The 21,640-nt window shown below is 33.2% G+C and overlaps 2 protein-coding genes across 2 annotated transcripts in view; both read right to left on the bottom strand.

Moving 5' to 3' along the window:
• Positions 1-504: 504 nt before the first annotated feature.
• LOC134246924 (uncharacterized) lies at positions 505-8,180 on the bottom strand. The gene is made up of 4 exons (XM_062729269.1): positions 8,018-8,180; positions 7,618-7,865; positions 1,486-1,558; positions 505-575 (listed from the first exon to the last, which is right to left on the bottom strand). Exons 1-3 carry the CDS (start codon positions 8,142-8,144, stop codon positions 1,499-1,501), a joined length of 435 nt encoding a protein of 144 aa, XP_062585253.1. The 5' UTR covers positions 8,145-8,180; the 3' UTR covers positions 505-575; positions 1,486-1,498.
• LOC134246927 (probable serine/threonine-protein kinase qkgA) overlaps positions 8,162-21,640 on the bottom strand; it is a gene marked incomplete at its 5' end in the record, with an annotated part of 33,250 nt that continues 19,771 nt past the window's right edge. Inside the window, 3 exons of the mRNA XM_062729271.1 lie at positions 8,162-8,200; positions 8,487-8,585; positions 8,778-9,953. Of these exons, the coding sequence (XP_062585255.1) occupies positions 8,162-8,200; positions 8,487-8,585; positions 8,778-9,953 (1,314 nt within the window). The remainder of the gene's footprint in view (positions 8,201-8,486; positions 8,586-8,777; positions 9,954-21,640) is intronic.

Genomic DNA, 21,640 nt, shown 5'->3' with positions numbered 1-21,640 from the left:
TATTTACTTCAGTAGCAGCAAGATTTGTTTTTGAAACGATGATACTCCCCTATGGCAGCTTATGTTGAAGAATGAAGTTTCGTAAAAGAAAATCAAATTTTTAGTTTATGGTCAAAACTGAATAGACACTTAAAAGCAAAAAGTATTTTTTTTGTTTTTAAAATCACGCATGTCATTTCTCTATGCCATTTTAATTAATCATTTGATTTGCCAATAGGCTACCAACTCTCAAAAGTAGAACCTACATATAACTGTGCTCCAAGTAACATTGACTGAGACTGCATGCAAATCAGATAGACATTCAAGAAGAGGAATCTCGAATATCATATGTAATTTATTTTCATGATTTATCAGTAAATAAATAACAAATAGTTATTCATTTTCATTCTTGACAATCACATCAAAGAAATTCTCAACATTCATTATAAAAAATAAAATCAAAATTGCATGTGATACCAAATAAAAGCTTTAAAGATTTTTTTTTTATATGTTTATAACATTAGAGGCAAGTCGTGTAACACCTGGTCATTGTCTCTCAATATCTTCTTTTTCTTTCTGTATTGTTGATTCTTTACCTTCAAAAAACATGTCTCATATCACTTTACAATCTGAGGAATACAGTGACAAACAAAGGATTATTAAGATTAAAAATTACTTACGCAGGTGAGTTAAGGCTACCTTTGGAGGTTTATATGTAAATATATATTTAAAACCCATAATTGCACTTCCTACTACACAGAAAATAGTAAGACTTGTTTACTAAAACATTCCTGGAACCAACGACATGCGAACGCCACATTATGACGTCATATTATGATTTCATCGACCTCAACTACACAAGTTTATAAGAAACATTAACAAATTCGCTTCGGCGCAATGACATACTTGACTTTGTCTTACATACACAAGGTACAAAAAGACGCAAGATATTTCAATGATTTAAGCTATTACTGCACAAATGTCGACACTCCAATGGTTTAGTTACTATTGTTAAGTTTTCAGTTAAAATAGTATAAAAATTCAAAGTCAAGAGTAAGTTTCCTAAGGTTTTATTAATTTAGAAAGTGCATAGGATTTGTGCAGCATCCTTCTGAATTTTCAAGAATATTCTCCTTAATATTATATATTATTTATTTTAAATTAAATAGGAGATGCCCATATTGTTTTGTTGTTTTGTTTATGTGTTTTATTACTTTGAATGATAAAGAACAGCCATCGTCATAATGTGCATTTGCACTTGTATACTGCGGGCACCAAGTATGCATAAGAAAAATCAGTTTACACTAACTTTCTCTGTACATAAAATATAAAACTTATGCAATTTTATTAGCTCATTTGCAAAGAAACGCCACCTATGTTTAGTCTAAACTCACTTGTGTATATCAATACATAATGCAACACTTAGTGTAACTTAGGAAAAAGCATATCTTAGATCTGGAATCTTAGATAAGGGAGAGGTAACTTTTCAATGTTGAAAACTCTTACGTCTGTACGTAATCTATTGGCAAATGGTGTAAATTCTACTTTTAAAAGATCCTTTTGTGAGTCTCAGTATTGCCTGAAAATAAAATATCATGTCGGATTAAAATAAGTTTCCCCGTGCTTTTGTCTCTTTGTAAGATCAATTGAAGTATTTAAGCATCATGTTCGGTAATTTTTATATTGAAAATATTGTATTATTCCAAATATATTTTAGCAAAAGGTATAATTCAAGATGCTAAGTAAATTAGCATTTTAGAGATATTGATGAATTACTATTGAACATATTACCGCATATTTGAGTTCATCTCACAATATGCGCCGTTATCAAAGCTCTATCCTTTTATTATATGTCATCATTCACCTCCTTTTTGTGGAAAAAACTTATAAATGTGATAAGCCGGAATTTATTTATCCATCCATACAGTGTCGCTACTTAGTCACTAGGTTTGCGGGTTATCTCCCCTTTTCTATGCATCAGTGAAAGTGAAAGGTGGGTGATGAAAGTATCCGATTTATGTTTTTGTATTATGAAATATTTTATAATAATTTCCAGTTTTTAAAGTTAAGTTTCAGTCAAAGAAGTAAAACAGATTATCTTATTAACATTGATATTGCCCGATGGCAAGTATTTTATTGGATTGAAACAGATCGATTTGCCACCGGTCCATGCTGGTACATGGTACAAAATTACAATGTGGTAATAATAACCAACTTCATCAGCAGATTTTGAATGAATAAAAACTTACTTAGTGAAATAATATATAAACAAAATGAGATAATGTAAAAATAGGTATGAACTTCAACTTTATTCGGTCCATGTTATTCAAGGTCATTTGCCAATAAACATCCGTACACATGGTGGCCTATATTTAGTTACTTAGGTCCCTTAGCCAATCTTTAGGGGATTTAAAAATGGGAATATCCATAATTATAATTCTTACAGTATGAGAATGCTTTTGTAACTTTGGGTTTGGTGCATTTATCAGATATTGAGTGATTTTTAAAAAATAAATAAATGTTCAAGGGTTACCCTAGCTGTGCCATACCAGTCTACCTTTTGTCCTAAAACAGTGAATAAATAAAAAAAAATACAGATTGAGAAGTAATAAAAGTTTGACAAATCTTTAGAAATGTTATGTAGCTAGATTCACAAAGGGACAGAACTCTAATTAAAGTATATAAATTTCAATCAAGGCCATTCAACTTTAACAAGGGTCCAAAGAGAGGCATGAAAGATATGCAATTGCGACAAAGGCAGTAATCAATTGTGAAATAAAATAGTTTGAAGTAAAATACATAACAAGTTTTGGTGCTTTTGAATGTAACATTACAATAATGCATTTTATGATATGATTGAAACATCAGGTAAGATGTGTATTTGTTTATACATATTACAGTTGTACCCATGCTATATGACAAAACTCAAGGTAAGTAAATATGAATGATGACTAAAAAAGTAAATATATTTTGAGTCAAAAAATTCAGTTGGATGGAAGCATTACAATCAACAATTCAGGCTGTAAAATCTGGGAGGCATACCCGGCATAGGTAACATGCACCAGAGTTGAATTGTACATTGTCTGTCAAATCCACATAATAATAATATATTAGGACCAGCAGCATCCTCACCTATTCGGATATCACTTCTCTTAAGGGGCTTGATAGGGAGGACAACTTCAGATTCAACAAGAACAATAACAATGTGGGCATAGTAATTTAGGACCTCAATGGTTCATTAGTAACAGTTGATATAAATAGGATTCCCCAAATTTTATTTTAATTAACTACATGTAATATCTAGCAAGGCTAGCTACTATTTTGCTGGTTAATATATATCAAAGGGTTCAGATTAAGTAAGATGGGGCGAAGGGCATGTTTCGCATATATTCTTTGTTGTCATTTTGGTCAATGGTGTAGTTAAAATTATACATAAAGGAAATAAAAGAAGGCCATGCTGTTCGTTCCTTGGAAGCCGTTTCCAGTGTACATGAGCATAATCATGAATTTCTCTAACAGCGCCTTTACCTTAATTGAGAAGGTTTGATGATAACACAATATAAACACATACATTTAAAGGGGCTGGGTGGTTGTGGCCATTTTTAGGCTATTTGGATCTCCTTTAGAAGAAGAGCTCAATAAAGATATAACTGATCAAATTTTAAAGCTAAAATTTATGAAATTTTTTTTTGCCAAATGATAGTTGACAGCTTAAGATATCATATCCCAAAATTTAAATTTATATCTGGTGGTTAATAATTGTTGACCCCCTGGCCTCCTTAATGTCTTCTCACCCCTTAACAGCATAAAGGCCTTGTATCCTATAAAGTTGTGTTTAGTAAATGAAAAGTTTTGTACCATCTTAAGTTAACATGAAAAAGGTAAACTTATTTTACTAATTTATTATATGTAAATTATTTCACAAATGTTGATTATTTACACAGAGATTAATTTCAGCATGGGCTTTTATTTCCTGACAATGTTCTAAAAACATGGGTCTAGTCACTTGTTTAATATTTATACAAGAAGAGAACTTTGGGTATTGAAATACAATTCTACAAATAAAAGACTGTAAAAAGAAGTTAAATAATAATAATTTATAGGCTAATTGAAGCACTGTGAAATAAATAAATTGTCAAGAGAATTAGGAAATTAACATAATAATTAACATTTATTGCTTTGAGTTATCTTTCTCATTGGGAAAAGTGAACCTTAAAATAGGAATTGCAACTCAAATTTCCTGAACTTTTACCAATTTTACTCGTTATTAAATTTGGCATTGGGAATGAGGGACAATTTACAGAGTTCTTCAGGTGCTACAGTCAATGCATATGCAGGCTCATTTGAACACAGCTCACAGAGCTGGTACCTTCTATGTATTTTCCAAATATGGCATATGCTGTATGAATGGTCATGCATTAATAATAAATAAATCAATAAATAAATAAAATAGAAAGGGTTATAATGAGACTTATAAGGTTCAAATTGGGGCTTTTTGTCAGTGTTGGTTTCTGCTGTGTCTCTAAGTTGTTAAGATTTGCTATTTCACACAGATAAAAGTTGCTTTAGTTAAAATTCTATATTCTCAGTTCTTAAACTCGCAAAGAGTAAATTGTTTAGGTAACTAGTTTTCTTTATCACTAATAAGCACTAAAGGCAAGATTACCTAACTACCTAACAGCGGGGGGGGGGGGGGTTAACCATTGTTCCACAGGCTAGGTTACAATCCAAACCAATTCCTACAATATTTTCTTTTTAATAGTATGTGATTACTGTTGGAAATTAAGACACATATGCATATCTCAGGGGGCATTTTCCCATTGAAAATACCAGTTCAAACCCAGGTGCCATTTGCATGTAATATGATAGGTGTTTATCTCTCATCTGAGCAGTTACATGTAGCATAATTATTTTATGTTACTTTACACATTTATCTCATGTGGGATTAAGATGCATTAGTCGGTGCATATATATGTACATGCAGTTTACATCCATGCATTAGCTAGTGGGTATAAATTCAGGTTAGCTAGGGGATACAAATCCAAATCCACATGTGTGTAGGAGTTACAAGATTCATAGTATTAAGATAAGTCTAAGATAAACTTCTCCAGCATTTTAGGGTATTGGATATAGGATAGGTTTCCACTGACTAAGCATATTAATTTTTTATGCTCTCTATCATATATCCATTTTCTACAGCCTTAAAAAGATTTTGAAGTCTATTATTTAAATAACCTAATCCATAGCATATTTCTGCAAAGGAGGGGGGGGGGGCTTAAGGTGTGAAAAGATCATGCATTTTTGATAGAGCATCAGCTGGGAAGGGGTTTAGAATGAAGGATTTAGTCATATGTGCCTTCAATGTCTGCTGCAGTCCAACTACATTTACAAATGAGCAGTAAATACAAAGTCCTCCATTGTGTGTCTTGGTTTGAAAGGTACTTATTATATACAAGATTTAATCAATTTTAAATGGTCCTTTGAAGAGTTCGCTTTCAAAATAAGTGGTACATGTATAACATCATTCCCTCAGAACTGGCAAGATACATAACAAATATCACAAAACATGTTCTGCAGTTTACAAATTGGGATTATGAACACTTAAAAATTATTGTCAACAATACAGGAATAGCATAATCATGCTGAAAGGGAAAGGGGGGGTTAAAGAGTAAAGGTGCTCATTCATCTTGTTTCTAATCTCTGCATGAAAGTATTTTATCACCTAAAAAATAAATAAATAAGAAATAAAATTCAAATTTATAAACAAATAAATAAAAAGGGGGGGGGGGAATCTAAATAAAACGTATTTTCTATATAATTTTCTTACATTAGTCCAGGTAGTAGTTCTTTCTTGCCAGCTGGATATTAATAATGGAATCTGAGACCCAAATCAATATACTAGTAACTTGGAAATATATAAATTCAGGAGGGGGGGGGGGGGGGGGGGGGGGGGGGGCGTTAGGCCCAATTAATTAATGCAGGATAGTTCTACAGTGGGTTGGCAATGAGAGAGAGTGATATTCACGATGGATGGGTTTCTGAGGGTTTTGAGTAGGCTAGGAGTCCACGGTGGGTGGTTAAATTGAAGTTGCCTACCCCCACCAGGTGGCGGTGTGCACCTACGGTGCCCATGTGGCGAAATCGTCACCTTCAATTTAACCATTGAACTGTTGATTTTGTTGACTTTTTGTGGTTGATGTTGATATATGTGATGGTTGATGTTGATATATGTGATGTTGACTTTGAAAATTATATCTTATACAATTTAAAGCTAAAGCAAAATAATATAATTATAAAAGATAATTTGTGTTGAAATGTGTCCGTAGCACGAATGAGGTCAACCCAGCGTGCTACTTTTCCCGTCAGGGAGGGCACAACTTATGTTGATGTTGGGGGTATGCCATTTTGCCGGCTGCCCCACTGTTGTGTAGACCACTGTGGACAATACCTGCCAACTCGAATAAAACATTAAACTTAAATACGTAGCATTTGTTTATTATATACATAGGTCTTTGATAATACCGCATATTTGAGTTCATCTCACAATATGCGCCGTTATCAAAGCTCTATCCTTTTATTATATGTCATCATTCACCTCCTTTTTGTGGAAAAAACTTATAAATGTGATAAGCCGGAATTTATTTATCCATCCATACAGTGTCGCTACTTAGTCACTAGGTTTGCGGGTTATCTCCCCTTTTCTATGCATCAGTGAAAGTGAAAGGTGGGTGATGAAAGTATCCGATTTATGTTTTTGTATTATGAAATACCCTCCCACCTCAACCCTTGAGCTAGGTGTTAAGTATATAACCTTTCTCCTTTTGTTTGTTTAAATAACGTTTTACATGGTTTGGCTATACCAAATTTATTAGAGTTATGCAAATGTTATTGAGAATCTTTTTCTGCTGTGGGTTTTTGTTTTTTAGAGATTTCGTTGAAGGAGACTAACGATGCTGATCTGAATTGCCTGCTATTTCCGTATTCTGGGACCTTTGGAATGATCTCTGGCCGAATACCATGCATGACAAGGGTCAACTGGGCGAATTATCCATTCGAGGAGTTCGGGGAAAGACAGTCAACTATACTTCACAGTGGTCGTATCAAATTGGCGAAATCGTCACCTTCAATTTAACCATTGAACTGTTGATTTTGTTGACTTTTTGTGGTTGATGTTGATATATGTGATGGTTGATGTTGATATATGTGATGTTGACTTTGAAAATTATATCTTATACAATTTAAAGCTAAAGCAAAATAATATAATTATAAAAGATAATTTGTGTTGAAATGTGTCCGTAGCACGAATGAGGTCAACCCAGCGTGCTACTTTTCCCGTCAGGGAGGGCACAACTTATGTTGATGTTGGGGGTATGCCATTTTGCCGGCTGCCCCACTGTTGTGTAGACCACTGTGGACAATACCTGCCAACTCGAATAAAACATTAAACTTAAATACGTAGCATTTGTTTATTATATACATAGGTCTTTGATAAATGAATGATAAAATCATATAACAGAATTAATATAGGTGTATGTAATATTAATGAAAATACTGTATGAAAGGTATATCCAAAGTACTCATTCAAAGATAGAAAATAAACTACCCAGTTTAATAAAAAGGAAAAGTCTGGGGTTTTACCTGGGTCAGTTCTTCAGAGTAAAGGGTATAATCTTCGTCATCCATGCTTTGTGTTTTAAAAAGATTATGACAAAGCTGATTCCTGTACTTGCGGATTCTTTCAATGTCGTCACCCTGTGTTTTCTGTCCAATCGTCGGCTCTTTTCCCCAACCATTAGTTGGCGGTGGAATGTTGCTTCCAAAATTTCTCAATAATTTGTACATGATTGGGACATCAAAGGAAGAGGCATCTACAACTGACCCGGAAGCTGTGATGTAACAGGAGGATGAGTATTAATAATGTTTAGGATATTAAAAAACATTAAAATATCATTCGGTTTAGTCATATCTTAAGGAAAAACTTCATTTCATTTTGTTTATTTCTTTATTTTAAGGGTATATGTTTGTCACAAATTATTACCAGGATAAACATTCCTAACTTCAGTAGCTGTGAATCTGAAGGGCCCATTACAAAGGGATTCCTTGTTATCCTTGAGGCATTTTTGTAAATCCTCAGGGGGAAAAATGGAATCAAAATACGCCTGCATTGCATCTCTTCCCAGTGTTATAAGCTTTGTAAGCTTCTCCTCATTGGCCAATGGAACTGCAACAAACCAAAGTCAATTTAACATTTAAATTAAATAATTTTGCAAATTATAATTTTCAAATTATGTAAATATTTGATAAGAAATATGTCTGTATATTTACAAAAAATCATATACCGTAAATCTTGAAATTTTTGTTGAAGATAAATTTTTAGCAAATTTGCGAGTTCTTTGAATTCGCAAAAATATTTTTCTTAAAAATAATTCAACAATAAGAAAATGTAAACAAAGTAGTGGTCATTCGCAAAAATTTGAAGCGTAAAAATTAATCAACAGCATATTGACCCAGATTCGCAAAATAAAATCGACGAAAAAATTTCCAAATTTACGGTAGATGAGTTGCTTACCTTTTGCAGATTTAGCACAGGAAACAGATGGCGCGTCCTTAGATTTAAAATGACAAATGTTAAAATCATACATGACAAATGAAAGTTGTTATTTACAGATTTGTTTCAATATTAAAGAATTAATGTAAATACATTGCATAGAAAACTTTAGAAATATATAAATTAAAAAAATCCTCTTAAAACTTTGTAGCTAATTTCTGATATGATCTTTTTTGTTTAGTTCACTTACGATTCTCCAGAATTTTGTCAGAGCGTTTTCGTTTATCATATGTTTTCCTGTAAATCCATGTCTTGGACATAATATTTGACCTTTCCCAGATATTTCGTCTTCATATACATAGCACCCCACATTATCGCAAAGAACATCTTGATGTGAACACTGAAATGCAACCCTATATGCAACTTTTTTGTGAAATGTGGTTGTTAAGTATCCAAGTCTATTTTCAAGAGTCTCCTTAATATTTCCGGCAATATTAGCATCAATAGGTGCGTTTTGTGGTCTCAAAATCTGGACTTGAATTGCAGTTTGCGTCACTACCAAGGCAATTAGGTGGTCTTTGTATACAAAAATCGCTATGTTTTTATACAAGCCTGGTATACTTTCATCTTCTACCACCTCCCACTCTGTTCCCACAATGCAGGCAACTATCAATCGGCAGTAAAAAAAGAACGGTAAAAACTGGAAATGAAGCACCAATACAGATGACTTTGTTTCCATTCCTCGTAAGGCTATCTGTTCCTTTCTACCGAAGTCTCTTTTGTTCATACATGGGACGTAGTGTTTTACTTCCCCCATCGCCAGTAATCCTAGTCTTTGCATATATTGCAAAATGGTCGGCCTTTCCCAAAAGTCTATGGATAAGCTCTCCCAAATTCGACTAAGGAAATTGTCCATTAGATACCCAGTCCTGTGGAAGTACTGCCAGTCTCTGTCAGTTTCTGCTAAGTCTCGGACATGATTTTTGTCTGATATTATGAATTTAAATGTATCAACAAACCATTGGACGTCAACAATTATAGTATTTGAAAGGTTCTCCTCCTGAAAGTGAAGAATCAATCCAATATCGTGGAAAAAGCATAGTGCATCCTCCATTTTTAAACTTTCATTTTTCTTAGCGTTCCAGTATTTCTCTTTGAGTTCTTCGATAGAAACGGTTTTTTCTGAACCTCTCATTGTGATTAGAGCCAGTTCAATTATAGACCATTCTTTAGGAATATTTTCTTTCCATCTTCTGTCTTTGGCAATAGAAGCAATGCAGTTTTCTAATTCAGATAAAACTTCCAAATTTTCACCTTCGTCACAAGGAAAGCTGACAAAGAAACACCTCTCATATTTTAAATGTTTCTTAAGATTCGAATCTCGAGGTAGCAAATCCAAGAGCTGTCCATAAAATCCGTCTTTTTCCTATAAAAAAATTAATACATACATTATATTTACAATACAGTATATAAAAAAACACTAAAACCCAACAACACTGTATATCCTAAGTGTGGGATCTACAAAGTAGATACAAGGTCACGGATGGAAATTTATATAATGCACTTTAATTAACCAACGAAACAAACAATAAAAAATGTCTAATTCGGGACGCCCTGTCCCTTCTTCAGGAAAAAGAAAAAAGTTAAGATATACAGTATATGAATATACATTTGTATTAATAATCAAAAACGAGTTTGTTGAGTCAGCACCCATAGCAATATCTCTGTCCCTACAAAAGTCAAATTTTGAAAAAAAAATCTTAAAATGTGCTGAGTTCTATAAATTGTGAAAGAAACATAAATTGACAGAATACATGTCGTTTTGAAAAAAAAAAACTACCATTCAATGTCACAAATCACATATGTAAAAAGTAATGACGTCATCAGTCTAAGTACATGTATTTAACCCATGTGGCTAAAATTAAATAAATGAAATTTTTCTGCCTTTTTTTCATGTATACTTTTATCTTAAAGTAGACAAATACGCGCACTCCCTCATCAACGTAAAGTAAAACCAGAACCACAGTTCTTTTTTCTGAGTTGTGATTTTTGAACTGTATTGGTTTGACTTTTACTTGGCGCTTTAAAAATCCAATAACGATTTTGCTCAAAGTCAGTTGTATCAACAAACTTACAAACATTGCTTAGAACGTAAATTTTAGGAGAAGTTAATTTAAAAAAGAAGGCTTGAAATAACTTTCGATTGCCAGAAAGAAGATAAGGTATTAAGAAATTATATAATCAACATTTCTGTTGATGAGGATATGCCGATAAAAACCACCAGCATGCAACATGTTTCAAATCGATGCGACATACAGACTATTGTCGTCGGACAAGTTGAAGTTTACATTGATCATATTTTACAAGAAAAGGAAATACTACGATCTGATAATCTGATTATTTCAGACATCACAATATTTATTTGGAAAAAAAATTATCATATTGCATGAATACCCTCCCATTCGAGCCCTGAAAATCCATAACATTTAATCACGATGCAATATTATTGCTAGATTACTGGATTATAGGGATGATAAATCACTTGCAGGACACTTACTTTTTCTAAACGGATCATCCAGTTTGTGAGAATCAGTCAATCACGTCCTGATTCATTGTCTCTTAATAACTAATTGCTTTAAAAATGTTAAACAATTAAACAATATGAATAATAGGTATCGTGTGTGTGTTTTTACTGTTTTTAATACATACAATTTTGTAAATACAAATGTTCACTCAAATTATACCTGTAATACAGTAAAACGGAACAAAATCTTTCTTTTTGAAGATAAAATACTTGGGTGCACCCTTAATCAGAGCCAAGATAATAAATTTTAATACGCTTTCCTAACAATGTAGAATTATTTAAAGTGGACTGCCAAATCAATTCGGTTACAAGATCCTGTTTTTTTTTCCATCTTCGTAACATCGGTAGAATAAGATCACTCATAACAGAGGATGCTTGCAGGACACTCGTTAGATCTTTAGTGACATCTAAACTTGATTATGGCAATGCACTACTGTTTGGCCTCAATGCCACATCCTTACAAAAGTTGCAGAAAGTTCAGAACACTGCAGCCAGACTGGTGACACGTTTGAGAAAACATGAGCATATAACACCAATCTCATAACTCTTCAATGGCTACCTGTGGCAAACCATGCACAATATAAAATTATGTTGTACACTTTCAAGGCCTTACAGAAGCTCGCCCGGAATACATCCAGGAACTTGTTCAGGTCTATCCCCACAACGTTCACTACGGTCTGGGGATTCACTGAGCCTTGTAAAACCACGCAATCGAAGTAAGATGTATGGAGCTAGAAGGTTTGATGTATCTTAAGTCACCCTGTGGAACTGCCTCCCGCAGGATCTTCGAAAAGAACAGTCACTTGACGTTTTTAAAAGAAATTTAAAAACACATATTTAAAAACTCATCTTTAGTTTATAAGGCTCTAGTCACAATGGAGTATCCAATTTTATAAAAAAGGGGGAACAAAAATTTTAAAAAATTGACCTATGATTTTACTTTTTTGTTTTTTATTATACTCGTCCTTTGTTTTATATTGTACTTGTTTTCTAAGTGTAAATCGCTTTAGGGTAATTCCATAATTATATAAGGCGCTATATAAAAGTAGAATAATTATAAAATAATACACGCAAAACAATGATTAACTTTTGTTTTTTTTATATTCATTTTATGCATTTAAGATGACAAAGTAGACTTGAATTCATATACAGTCCCTGAAGCGTTCTACTTTCCCATTTTTCCGTTCGCTCACCGTTCGTTCAGCGTTCGTTTACCGTTCGTTCAGCATGCGTTCACCGTTCGCTCTTCGTTCACAGTATTGCGTTCACCGTTCACCGTGCGCTCGCGTTCACCGTTCACAAAACGTTCACCGTTCGCTCTTCGTTCCGTTTACTTTGCGTTCACCTTGCGTTCACCGTTCACTTATCGTTCAGTCTTCATTGTCATTCTGAACTCCGAAGTGAAAGGACCTATCTTTTTGATGGTAAGGATTTACATGTTTTTTTTAATTAAATAACTTAGATATCGTGTTTAAAGAATAATCATTTCATTGCAAAAATTATCTATGATATTTATATTTCTATTATTATAACTCAGCTGTTACTTATTTCATGAATTTCCCCTGGAAAATAATTAATACATTAAGTACCTACGTGTATGTAGAACGATGCTAAAAAATAAAATTCAAAAAAGGGCAATGTACAAATGCTTCACGCACGGCATCAATTTGATATAATTTTAAAGAGGACAAATTATTAATGGATGTATAATAATTAATCCAAGTCTTCTACAGGACAAGAATACATAAAAAAATTATTTCTACAGTAACACGTATTTAAACTACATATAGGTTTGAGAACTATGAACAGAACTGCAAATATTTAGTTAATTAAATATTTTTAGAGCTAATTAAAATGATGGTGTGGTTTTAAATTTTTAGAAAAGACCAACTGTTTAAAATATTTTTTTTATAAGAGAAGAAAAATTCCTTCCTTCTCCGTACCTTAACATGTTTAAAAATATCTTTTTTGCTATTCAGTATAATTGAGATCCCCCCCCCCCCCGGTGCCATTTCTCCCGAAATAAAATTCTTATTGAGTTTTTTCAGTATATTTTAATTATTATTTAATTTTTCTTGTAACACAAGAAAATCAGTCTTAAAACCAACATCAATCAGTCATTAAACAATAGTATTTTAGTATAAACTTGTGCCGACAGTAGTATTTTAAATTGGCAGGGAATATGTTTCACATTCAATTTAAAACTGAATCCTTCCATTATTTTTTTTCTGCAGGATTGCAAAAATCAGATCTAGAAATGATAGGGTCAAATATTAAAATTTCTTGGAATACTAAGTGACTCCTTGCCTTCGGCATGTTCGGTGAAACGCGATTTCCACACCTCCACTGTGTCGAATTATTTTGAATGATTGACAGCACAAGCACGCTACTACAAATATAGCACGGACTTCCTGTGAACTGTCTGAACTTGATGATGGAAAATAAAAGCCAATGATTACTGTCAAATGGATTTGTTAATCTAAAAAAAAAAAGATTACCTTTATCACCTTTATTGCTTGGAATATTCAGGAAAAATAATTAGAATATTTATTTGAAACAACATATACCTGAGAATCGAGGGGGTTACAGTCCCTGAAACGTTCTACTTTCCCACCTGAACGGTGAACGAACGGTGAACGAACGGTGAACGAACGCTGAACGAACGGAGAACGAACGCAGAGCGAACGGTGAGTGAACGATGTGTGAACGGTGAACGCAACTTGGTGAACGATGTTTGAACGGTGAACGGTGAGTGAACGCAGAACGCGAACGGAACGCGAGCGCAAAGTGAACGGTGAACGAACGGTGAACGCAAGATGAACGATTTATTCGGAATGCCTTTGGTCTTTTCCTTGCAATGAAATTATTCTTTTATTCTATAATTCAAATGTCATAAATAAATATAAATAAACAGAAGATAAACAAAAGAGAAATAAATAGATAATTAAATACGTATGTTTAAATCGATATTTTTATAACATGATTTTAATCGCCGTCAAACGTGTATTTGTTACCGCGTGTAGTTAAAAAATAAATAAATCATATAGTAAATAATTATGCTAATTCTTTTAACTAATAAAATAATGCGGACTTAAGAAGATGAAACTTCTACTGAGATAAACAATATATAAATAAATTAATTAATTAATTAATTAATCAATAAATAAATAATTAAAAACATTTTTTTTCTGCACATACCTATGTTTAAATGGATATATTAATAACATGATTTTAATCGCCGTCAACCGTGTATTTGTTACTGCGTGTAGTTAAAAAATAAATTAATCTACTAATATAGTAAATAATTATGCTTATTCTTTTCACTAATAAAATGATGTGGACTTCTGAAGATAAAACTACTACTTATAGAATGAATTAAATACATTGTACGGGGTTGAAACAACCGTACATGTATTTCCGTGCCAAACCGATTCTGAGTAAAATAACGGATTTTTTTTTTAATTCACAATTATCTGTTGCCATTGACTGTTATCGTACTGCATAAAAATTTTCGTTTTATTTAGATTCTGCTGCAATATATTCTATATTTATGTGCCTTTTTATTCTTTTATGACGATTATTTTAGCTAACTTCATGTATCTGTAGACATTTCCCGGCCGTGATTATACTCGGTCAAGATGTTGGAAAGAGGCATTCAAATTATTTGTAATACATGCGTAGATTAAAATTTCAAAACTAAATAAGTAATGTGTTGTCATAATTTTTACTGAACAGAGAAATGTACGAGAGAGAGAGAGAGAGAGAGAGAGAGAGAGAGAGAGAGAGAGAGAGAGAGAGAGAGAGAGAGAGAGAGTAAGAGAGAGAGAGATAACCCCCTCGATTCTCAGATATATATTGTATCAAATAAAAATTCTTATTATTTTTCCTAAATATTCCAAGCAATAAAAAATATCTTTAGATAATTGAACTCAAACCTTTTTCATCTCTTATCTTTAATTTTTATTCAATGGCTTTTTTTTAGATTAACAAATCCATTTGACAGTAATCATTGGCTTTTATTTTCCATCATCAAGTTCACACAGTTCACAGGAAGTCCGTGCTACATTTGTAGTAGCGTGCTTGTGCTGTCAATCAAAATGATTCGACACAGTGGAGGTGTGGAAATCGCGTTTCACCGAACATGCCGAAGGCAAAGAGTCACTTAGTATTCCAAAAATTTTTAAATATTTTTCCCTATCATTTCTAGATCTGATTTTTGCATTCCTGCAGAAAAAAAAAAATAACTCGAATATATACTTGGAAGGACTAAGTTTTAAATTGAATGTGAAACATATCCCCTGCCAATTTAAAATATTTCTGTCGGCACAAGTATATACTAAAATACTATTGTTTAATGACTGTTTGATGTTGGTTTAAAGACTGATTTTCTTGTGTTACAATAAAAATTAAATATAAATTAAAATATACTGTAAAAACTTAATAAGAATTTTATTTCGGGAGAAAAGGCACCGGAGGGGGGGGAGCGGTCTTAATTGTACTGAATGGCAAAAAACATATTTTTAAACATATGTTTAGGTACGATGACGGACGGAATTTTCCTTCTCTAATAATAGACTATTTTAAGCAGTTGGTCTTTTCTATAATTTAAAACCACACCATCAATTTAATTATCTCTAAAGATATTTAATTAACTGAACATTTGCAGTACTGTTCATAACTCTCAAACCTACATGTAGTTTAAATACGTGTTACTGTAAAAATAATTTTTTAAGGTATTCTTGTTCTGTAAAAGACTTGGATTAATTATTATTCACCAATTAATAATTTGTCCTATTTAAAATTACATGAAATTGATGCCGTGCGTGAAACATTTGTACATTGCCCTTTTTTGAAGTTAATATTGTAGCATCGTTCTACATACATGTAGGTACTTAATGTATGAATTATTTTCCAGGGAAAATTCATGAAATAAGTAACAGCTGAATTATAATAATAGAAATATAAATATCATAGATACTTTTTGCAATGAAATGATTATTCTTCAAACACGATATCTAAGTTATTTAATTAAAAAGCATGTAAATCCTTACTATCAAAAAGATAAGTCCTTTCACTTCGGAGTTCCGAATGACAATGAAGACTGAACGATAAGTGAACGGTGAACTCAAAGTAAACGGAACGAAGAGCGAACGGTGAACGTTTTGTGAACGGTGAACGCGAGCGCACGGTGAACGGTGAACGCAATACTGTGAACGAAGAGCGAACGGTGAACGCACGCTGAACGAACGGTGAACGAACGCTGAACGAACGGTGAACGAACGGTGAGCGAACGGAAAAATGGGAAAGTAGAACGTTTCAGGGACTGTATCTCCCTCTCTCTCTTTCTCTCTCTCGTACATTTCTCTGTTCAATAAAAACCATGACAACACATTACTTATTTAGTTTTGAAAATTTAATCTACACATGTATAACAAATAATTTGAATGCCTCTTTCCAACATCTTGACTAAGTATAATCACGGCCGGGAAATGTCTACAGATACATGAAGAAGTTAGCTAAAATAATTGCGTTTATCGCCACATTTTGATAAATGCATTTAATACCAGTGCAAGGGCGATAACTCGTGCGTTCTAATTGTAGTAGTTAAACATTATCGAGACTATGGGTTTTAAATAGATAACGTTATATTATCAAGCATCTTATGACGCTGATTGTCATAATCTACCGAAAAAGCTAGAAGGGTAGACATGTTGCAAAATTTCATGTTATAACAATATCACAAATATCCACTGCCATCGGGCCGTAATGTCACAAAAACCAAGGACGATGGGGGAAAGAACAATTTAGACTGATACAGCAAAGCGTATAAGGATACCAAGTGAAAGGATGGCCGAGATAGCAGTCAAGAGGGGGATATGAAGATGACACACACGCCGCTCCGGATTCTAGATGGGTCGGGTCTGGAGATCGAGTAGCAAGGCTGTTCGGCAGGATCGGGATCACTGATTTACCCAATCATCCATAGATAGCTTCATGGGGTGAGGTTATATGTATATCACGAATTGGCGGATATGTATACATGCATTTGTAATTTAGCAACAAAAAAAAAAATGGAGTAATTAATATACTGAATGTCAATGTTTGCGTGGCTTGGGTCTCGGGATTGGGGTGCGTGTTGGTGGCTCGCTGTGCGGCCATGATGATAATGCGTGTACGTAATGATTATTGACAGTATCTACTGCATTTTCGTGGGGGAGTCCAGAAAGTTCTATATACATTTCAGGGGCATGTCATTGTTTACAGTGGTGACAATCGAATGATTCGAACAATCAATATTCAATAGTGACAATCATCAGCCAAAAGTACAAGGCTGCCAAGAAGTGAACCTCGAATTGATTGTCAAATAAATAAAGAAATAAATAAATGAATAAATAAAAAATTAATTGGAGTATTTCACTACTTATTTAAAGGGACTATTTTCAGTGGAAATTGAATGAGAAGAGTCCGCTCAGTTAAATATCGTAAAATGTAACATTCGAGCATAAGAAAGAAAATTTTCGAATATTAAATTATGATTCGAATATTCGGATATTAAGTATACAAACATCAAAAAGAAAAAAAAATCTGGTAATACTGAAGCTTTATCAGAAATTGAATCAAATTCTTATCGTTGACCAACAAAAAGATTTTAATTGAAACAAAATTGAAAGACACTCCTCTTGAATTACCTTAAAGGTGTGAAGAGTGTGTTCATTAAAACAATTTAAATTGTTCATTTGATCATTAGATGTATAACAGTGTCCAGTACTTAGAATTAGTTTGTATTGTTGAAAGGACACATTTTGAAAGTAACAAACATCCCTTGGTTATGTATACATAATTTAAAATCATTATCAGGAAATCAATTAGTTAAAGTAATTGCTTTTAATGTCTCTCCGTTAGATAATTGTTCTGTGTGGTATAAATCTGTAGGGTTATCAGTGTACAGTTTGGTAAGACAATTAATTGATCTGGAACTTATTAAAAGAATCTTTGAATTTTCGTGGGAAATTTTGTTTATTTATATATTTTGGATGTTAACTCTGCATTTATTCTGTAAAATATTTTAAGAATATAATTATAGTGCATTTACAACACTCTACATGAAATTTTATTCCAAAATAATGATATAAAAGGTATATTGCTTGACATGAGAGTAAAGATATATACAGTCATATTTTAATGCAAGATGTATTTATTTGATCGAATATTCGAATATATTCGAATACTACTATCGAATATTCGAATATCAATTATTGACAATTTTGACATCCCTACTTAAAATATATAAGGCTGGGTCAGAGAATGTTTAGCAAGATATACCACAAGTTTCCTTTCTTATCTGTGCATATAAATTCGCAATGATCCTTTTCATATATAAACGCTATATATTATTCATGCTAGTGTGTGCTAGTTTTTGATTTGGTGGAAATACTCCGGATCAATCCGGATCTGAACTAGGAGCAGTAAGAAGAAAATAATAACTAAATAAATAAATAAATACATTGTCAATGGGAGAGGATTGAGTTTGGGTTATATGGGTAATGTTACTATCACCACGGCTACAATCCGAAGTTATATCTCGATGGTCATTTCATGGGAAATTAGATTGTAGTGTTGCATTTAAAGCTTATGCCAAAAGGGCATGGATACACCCCCCTCCCCAGCAAAGTTCTATCTCTGACTGGTAGAAGTTATGACCATAATCACCTGAAATTGTCATGAGTAGACCTTGTGCCTACAAAGGAAGTAATTTCACTTATAAATTATTGACTTTTACAATTTGGATGCAAGTCCCCGACCTGGACACATGTACAGTGAAATGAAGTAAAGTAGATTAAGCAGTTTTGAGTAATCACCTATTGGTTCTGGGTATATCTAGAGTGCATTTTGTTTGTCGCATATTAACTCCCCCCCCCCTAATATCACTTTAACAAATCCTTGCAAGGTCGGACTAAGTTTGAAAAAATTATGCAAAATGTTATTGATTACATACATGAAGATAATTTTTATTTTACAGGAAAATCGGGAGACACAATTTGTAAGCATGTGATAGATATTTTTCATTAGGTTTGTGTTGAACGTGGCATACAGATTTCCAAAGACGAGACAGCGGAACACGCATCAGGTTTGACTCTAAGGGATAGTATGGAGACTAGTTATGCTTATGTGTTTATCTCAAGATACATCAACTGAGCTATATAATAATTCCAAAGATAGGTGTCTAGAATGGCTTGTGTACAATCTATAGACAATTTTCTTAAGGAAAGCATATGCTTTTTACACCAGGTATGTGACTATGTGTGATATAATAATTGAAGGAAATATATTATACACCTATAATATATACTCACCGTCAATAGAAACGCAACACCCTAATTTTAGGGGTGAAAATTATATACGGGATATAACTATGTACCAAAAAAGTTAGGACATCTTTTACTTTGCCAAATCAGTTATTTAACGGTTGAATGATTTTCATTCCATTACCGGAAGTTGATTTTTAGCCCCTTGAACAGAAATCAAAAATAAGCATTTTTAATAAAAATTATTGACAATATTTTGGGTTTTCAAGCTTTTGTATCTGTTAATTATAAGTCTTGTACTAAAAGTCCGGAAAAATATCCTTCCTTCTCTTCCGGATGTGATGCCTGTATTTCCTCAAAGTAACTGAAAGCACGCATTTTCATTGCTTATGTTGGAAATTTTCAAAATAAAGAAAAGGGAGAGTTCCAGATGCAAATATACACTACATAACGACTTTTCGGGCTCATTTGTTTTAAAAGCATGAATGACAGTTCCTTGACCGGAAGTCCAAGGGTTACTACACTACGCCAAGTTAGAGAAAATTCGACCTCAGTATCTGAAAAACAGGCATTTAAAAAAGGACAAGAATATTTATTTCGCTCAGATTAAGACATTAATAAACTTAATGCATGGTAGAATTCGGGCTGCTTATGTTGTACCTGGCGGACTAGCACGTTTTGATTGAATGGTCGGAAGGGGGGATGTTTTAGAGTTATGTGTTACTTTATAAGGTTTAAAGATAAGATTAAGAATGAATACATAAATGTAAAAAGTAAATTTACAAAACAATGATACTTCATTTAAACATAAATGTTATCTTTAGACCTTAGAAAGTAACACATAACTTTTAAAACATCCCCCCTTCCGACCATTCAATTAAAACGTGCTAGTCCGCCAGGTACAACATAGGCAGCCCGAATTCTACCATGCACTAAGTTTATTAGTCAGCCCGCGGGCTGACTAGTTATGGTACGAAGAACTTCCAATGCGCTTGCGTGACCTGGAATTCTGGGAGTGGTTCTGCAGTAAATCATTCCTGCTAATTTTATTTCAGTAAAATCAATAAAGATTATAAACCAATAAATCCCTATTAAACACCAAAATAATCTGTAAATTCAACTCAAAAAGGAATTTCCCGATGCTTATTTTTGTAAACATACAAACAGTTTACTGGTTCGAAGTAATTTAACTGGTTCGCACCTGATCATGTGTTCTACGCAGCGAAGCATACAGTTGCTACTTTTGGGTGAATTTAGTGTTTGACGCGTATATTGAAGCTCTTTTATAAAATATATTGAAGGTATTTTACTTATGTATTTAAATCTCCAGCACAAACATTGCTTTACTACATATTTTTAGCTTTTTCAGTTTTTACTGCTTTTACTTTCGTTTTCACTACAAATCATTTCGATCCCGATGCTAAAAGCGGACAGACTTGTTAAATCATACAACAGATACTTCGGAAAGAAAACACAACTGGCTAAGCTTGCTCATTTGTTGTCTCCCGCTGAAATTAGAGAATATCAATTTCAGTCTGTCTGCCTGTCCATCTATAGTTCTGTCTGTCTGTAAAACTTTCTCTTCTCCGCAATATTGCGTAAAGTCTGAGCTTTTGCAGTAAAACTTTACACAACTGTTTACACCTTATATGGCCTTTTGAAGACCCTCTTGATTTTGAGGTTAAAGGTCAAGGTATTAAATTCAGAAATTCTGTCTGTTTAAACACTTGTTTTCGCTTTTGCAATGAAATTTTATACCACAACTCCCTACGGCCATATATATGACGTAGGGAATATCCCTGTGTATTTTGAGGTCTAAACGTCAATGTCATAAATTCATACTTCTGTGTGACTGTGTGTAAAACTTTCATTTCCAGTCAATATCTCAAGAAGGTTTTGAGTTTTTTGCAATTAAATGTCATAAACCATAACTCCCTATGGCCCCGCCCGCCCTGGAAACCCCCCTCCCCGATCTGCGCATGCTTTTTTTTTATCCGTAAATTGGCTTGTTTTTCATAAACTACGACCTGATAATCTAGGTTGTGGCAATCATATTTAAGGAATGAATTTAATAGCTACCCATTTTATACGGTATAAACTGGGTTGGGGCAGTTTACGCTTTATAAACCGCGAAGCGGTTTATAAAAAAGCGTAAACTGTTCCAACTCAGTTTATACCGTATAAAATGGGTAGCTAATAAATTCATTGCTAATAATTTAATTT

Source organism: Saccostrea cucullata, unplaced genomic scaffold (genome assembly GCF_032062105.1).
Source record: "Saccostrea cucullata isolate Sc308-1 unplaced genomic scaffold, CSIRO_AGI_Scuc_v1 ctg3531, whole genome shotgun sequence".
Classification (NCBI taxonomy): Eukaryota; Metazoa; Mollusca; class Bivalvia; order Ostreida; family Ostreidae; genus Saccostrea; species Saccostrea cuccullata.
This window is presented reverse-complemented; position numbering and strand designations above follow the sequence as displayed.

What these genes read in the sequence shown, in the direction of transcription:
- LOC134246924 (XM_062729269.1), bottom strand. Translation starts at nt 8,144, where the DNA reads ATGCAGGCGTATTTTGATTCCATTTTTCCCCCTGAGGATTTACAAAAA. An exon ending in AGTTAGGAATGTTTATCCTG is followed by an intron (nt 7,866 to 8,017) that starts GTAATAATTTGT and finishes GTTACATCACAG; the next exon opens with CTTCCGGGTCAGTTGTAGAT. An exon ending in ACTCTGAAGAACTGACCCAG is followed by an intron (nt 1,559 to 7,617) that starts GTAAAACCCCAG and finishes TTTTATTTTCAG; the next exon opens with GCAATACTGAGACTCACAAA.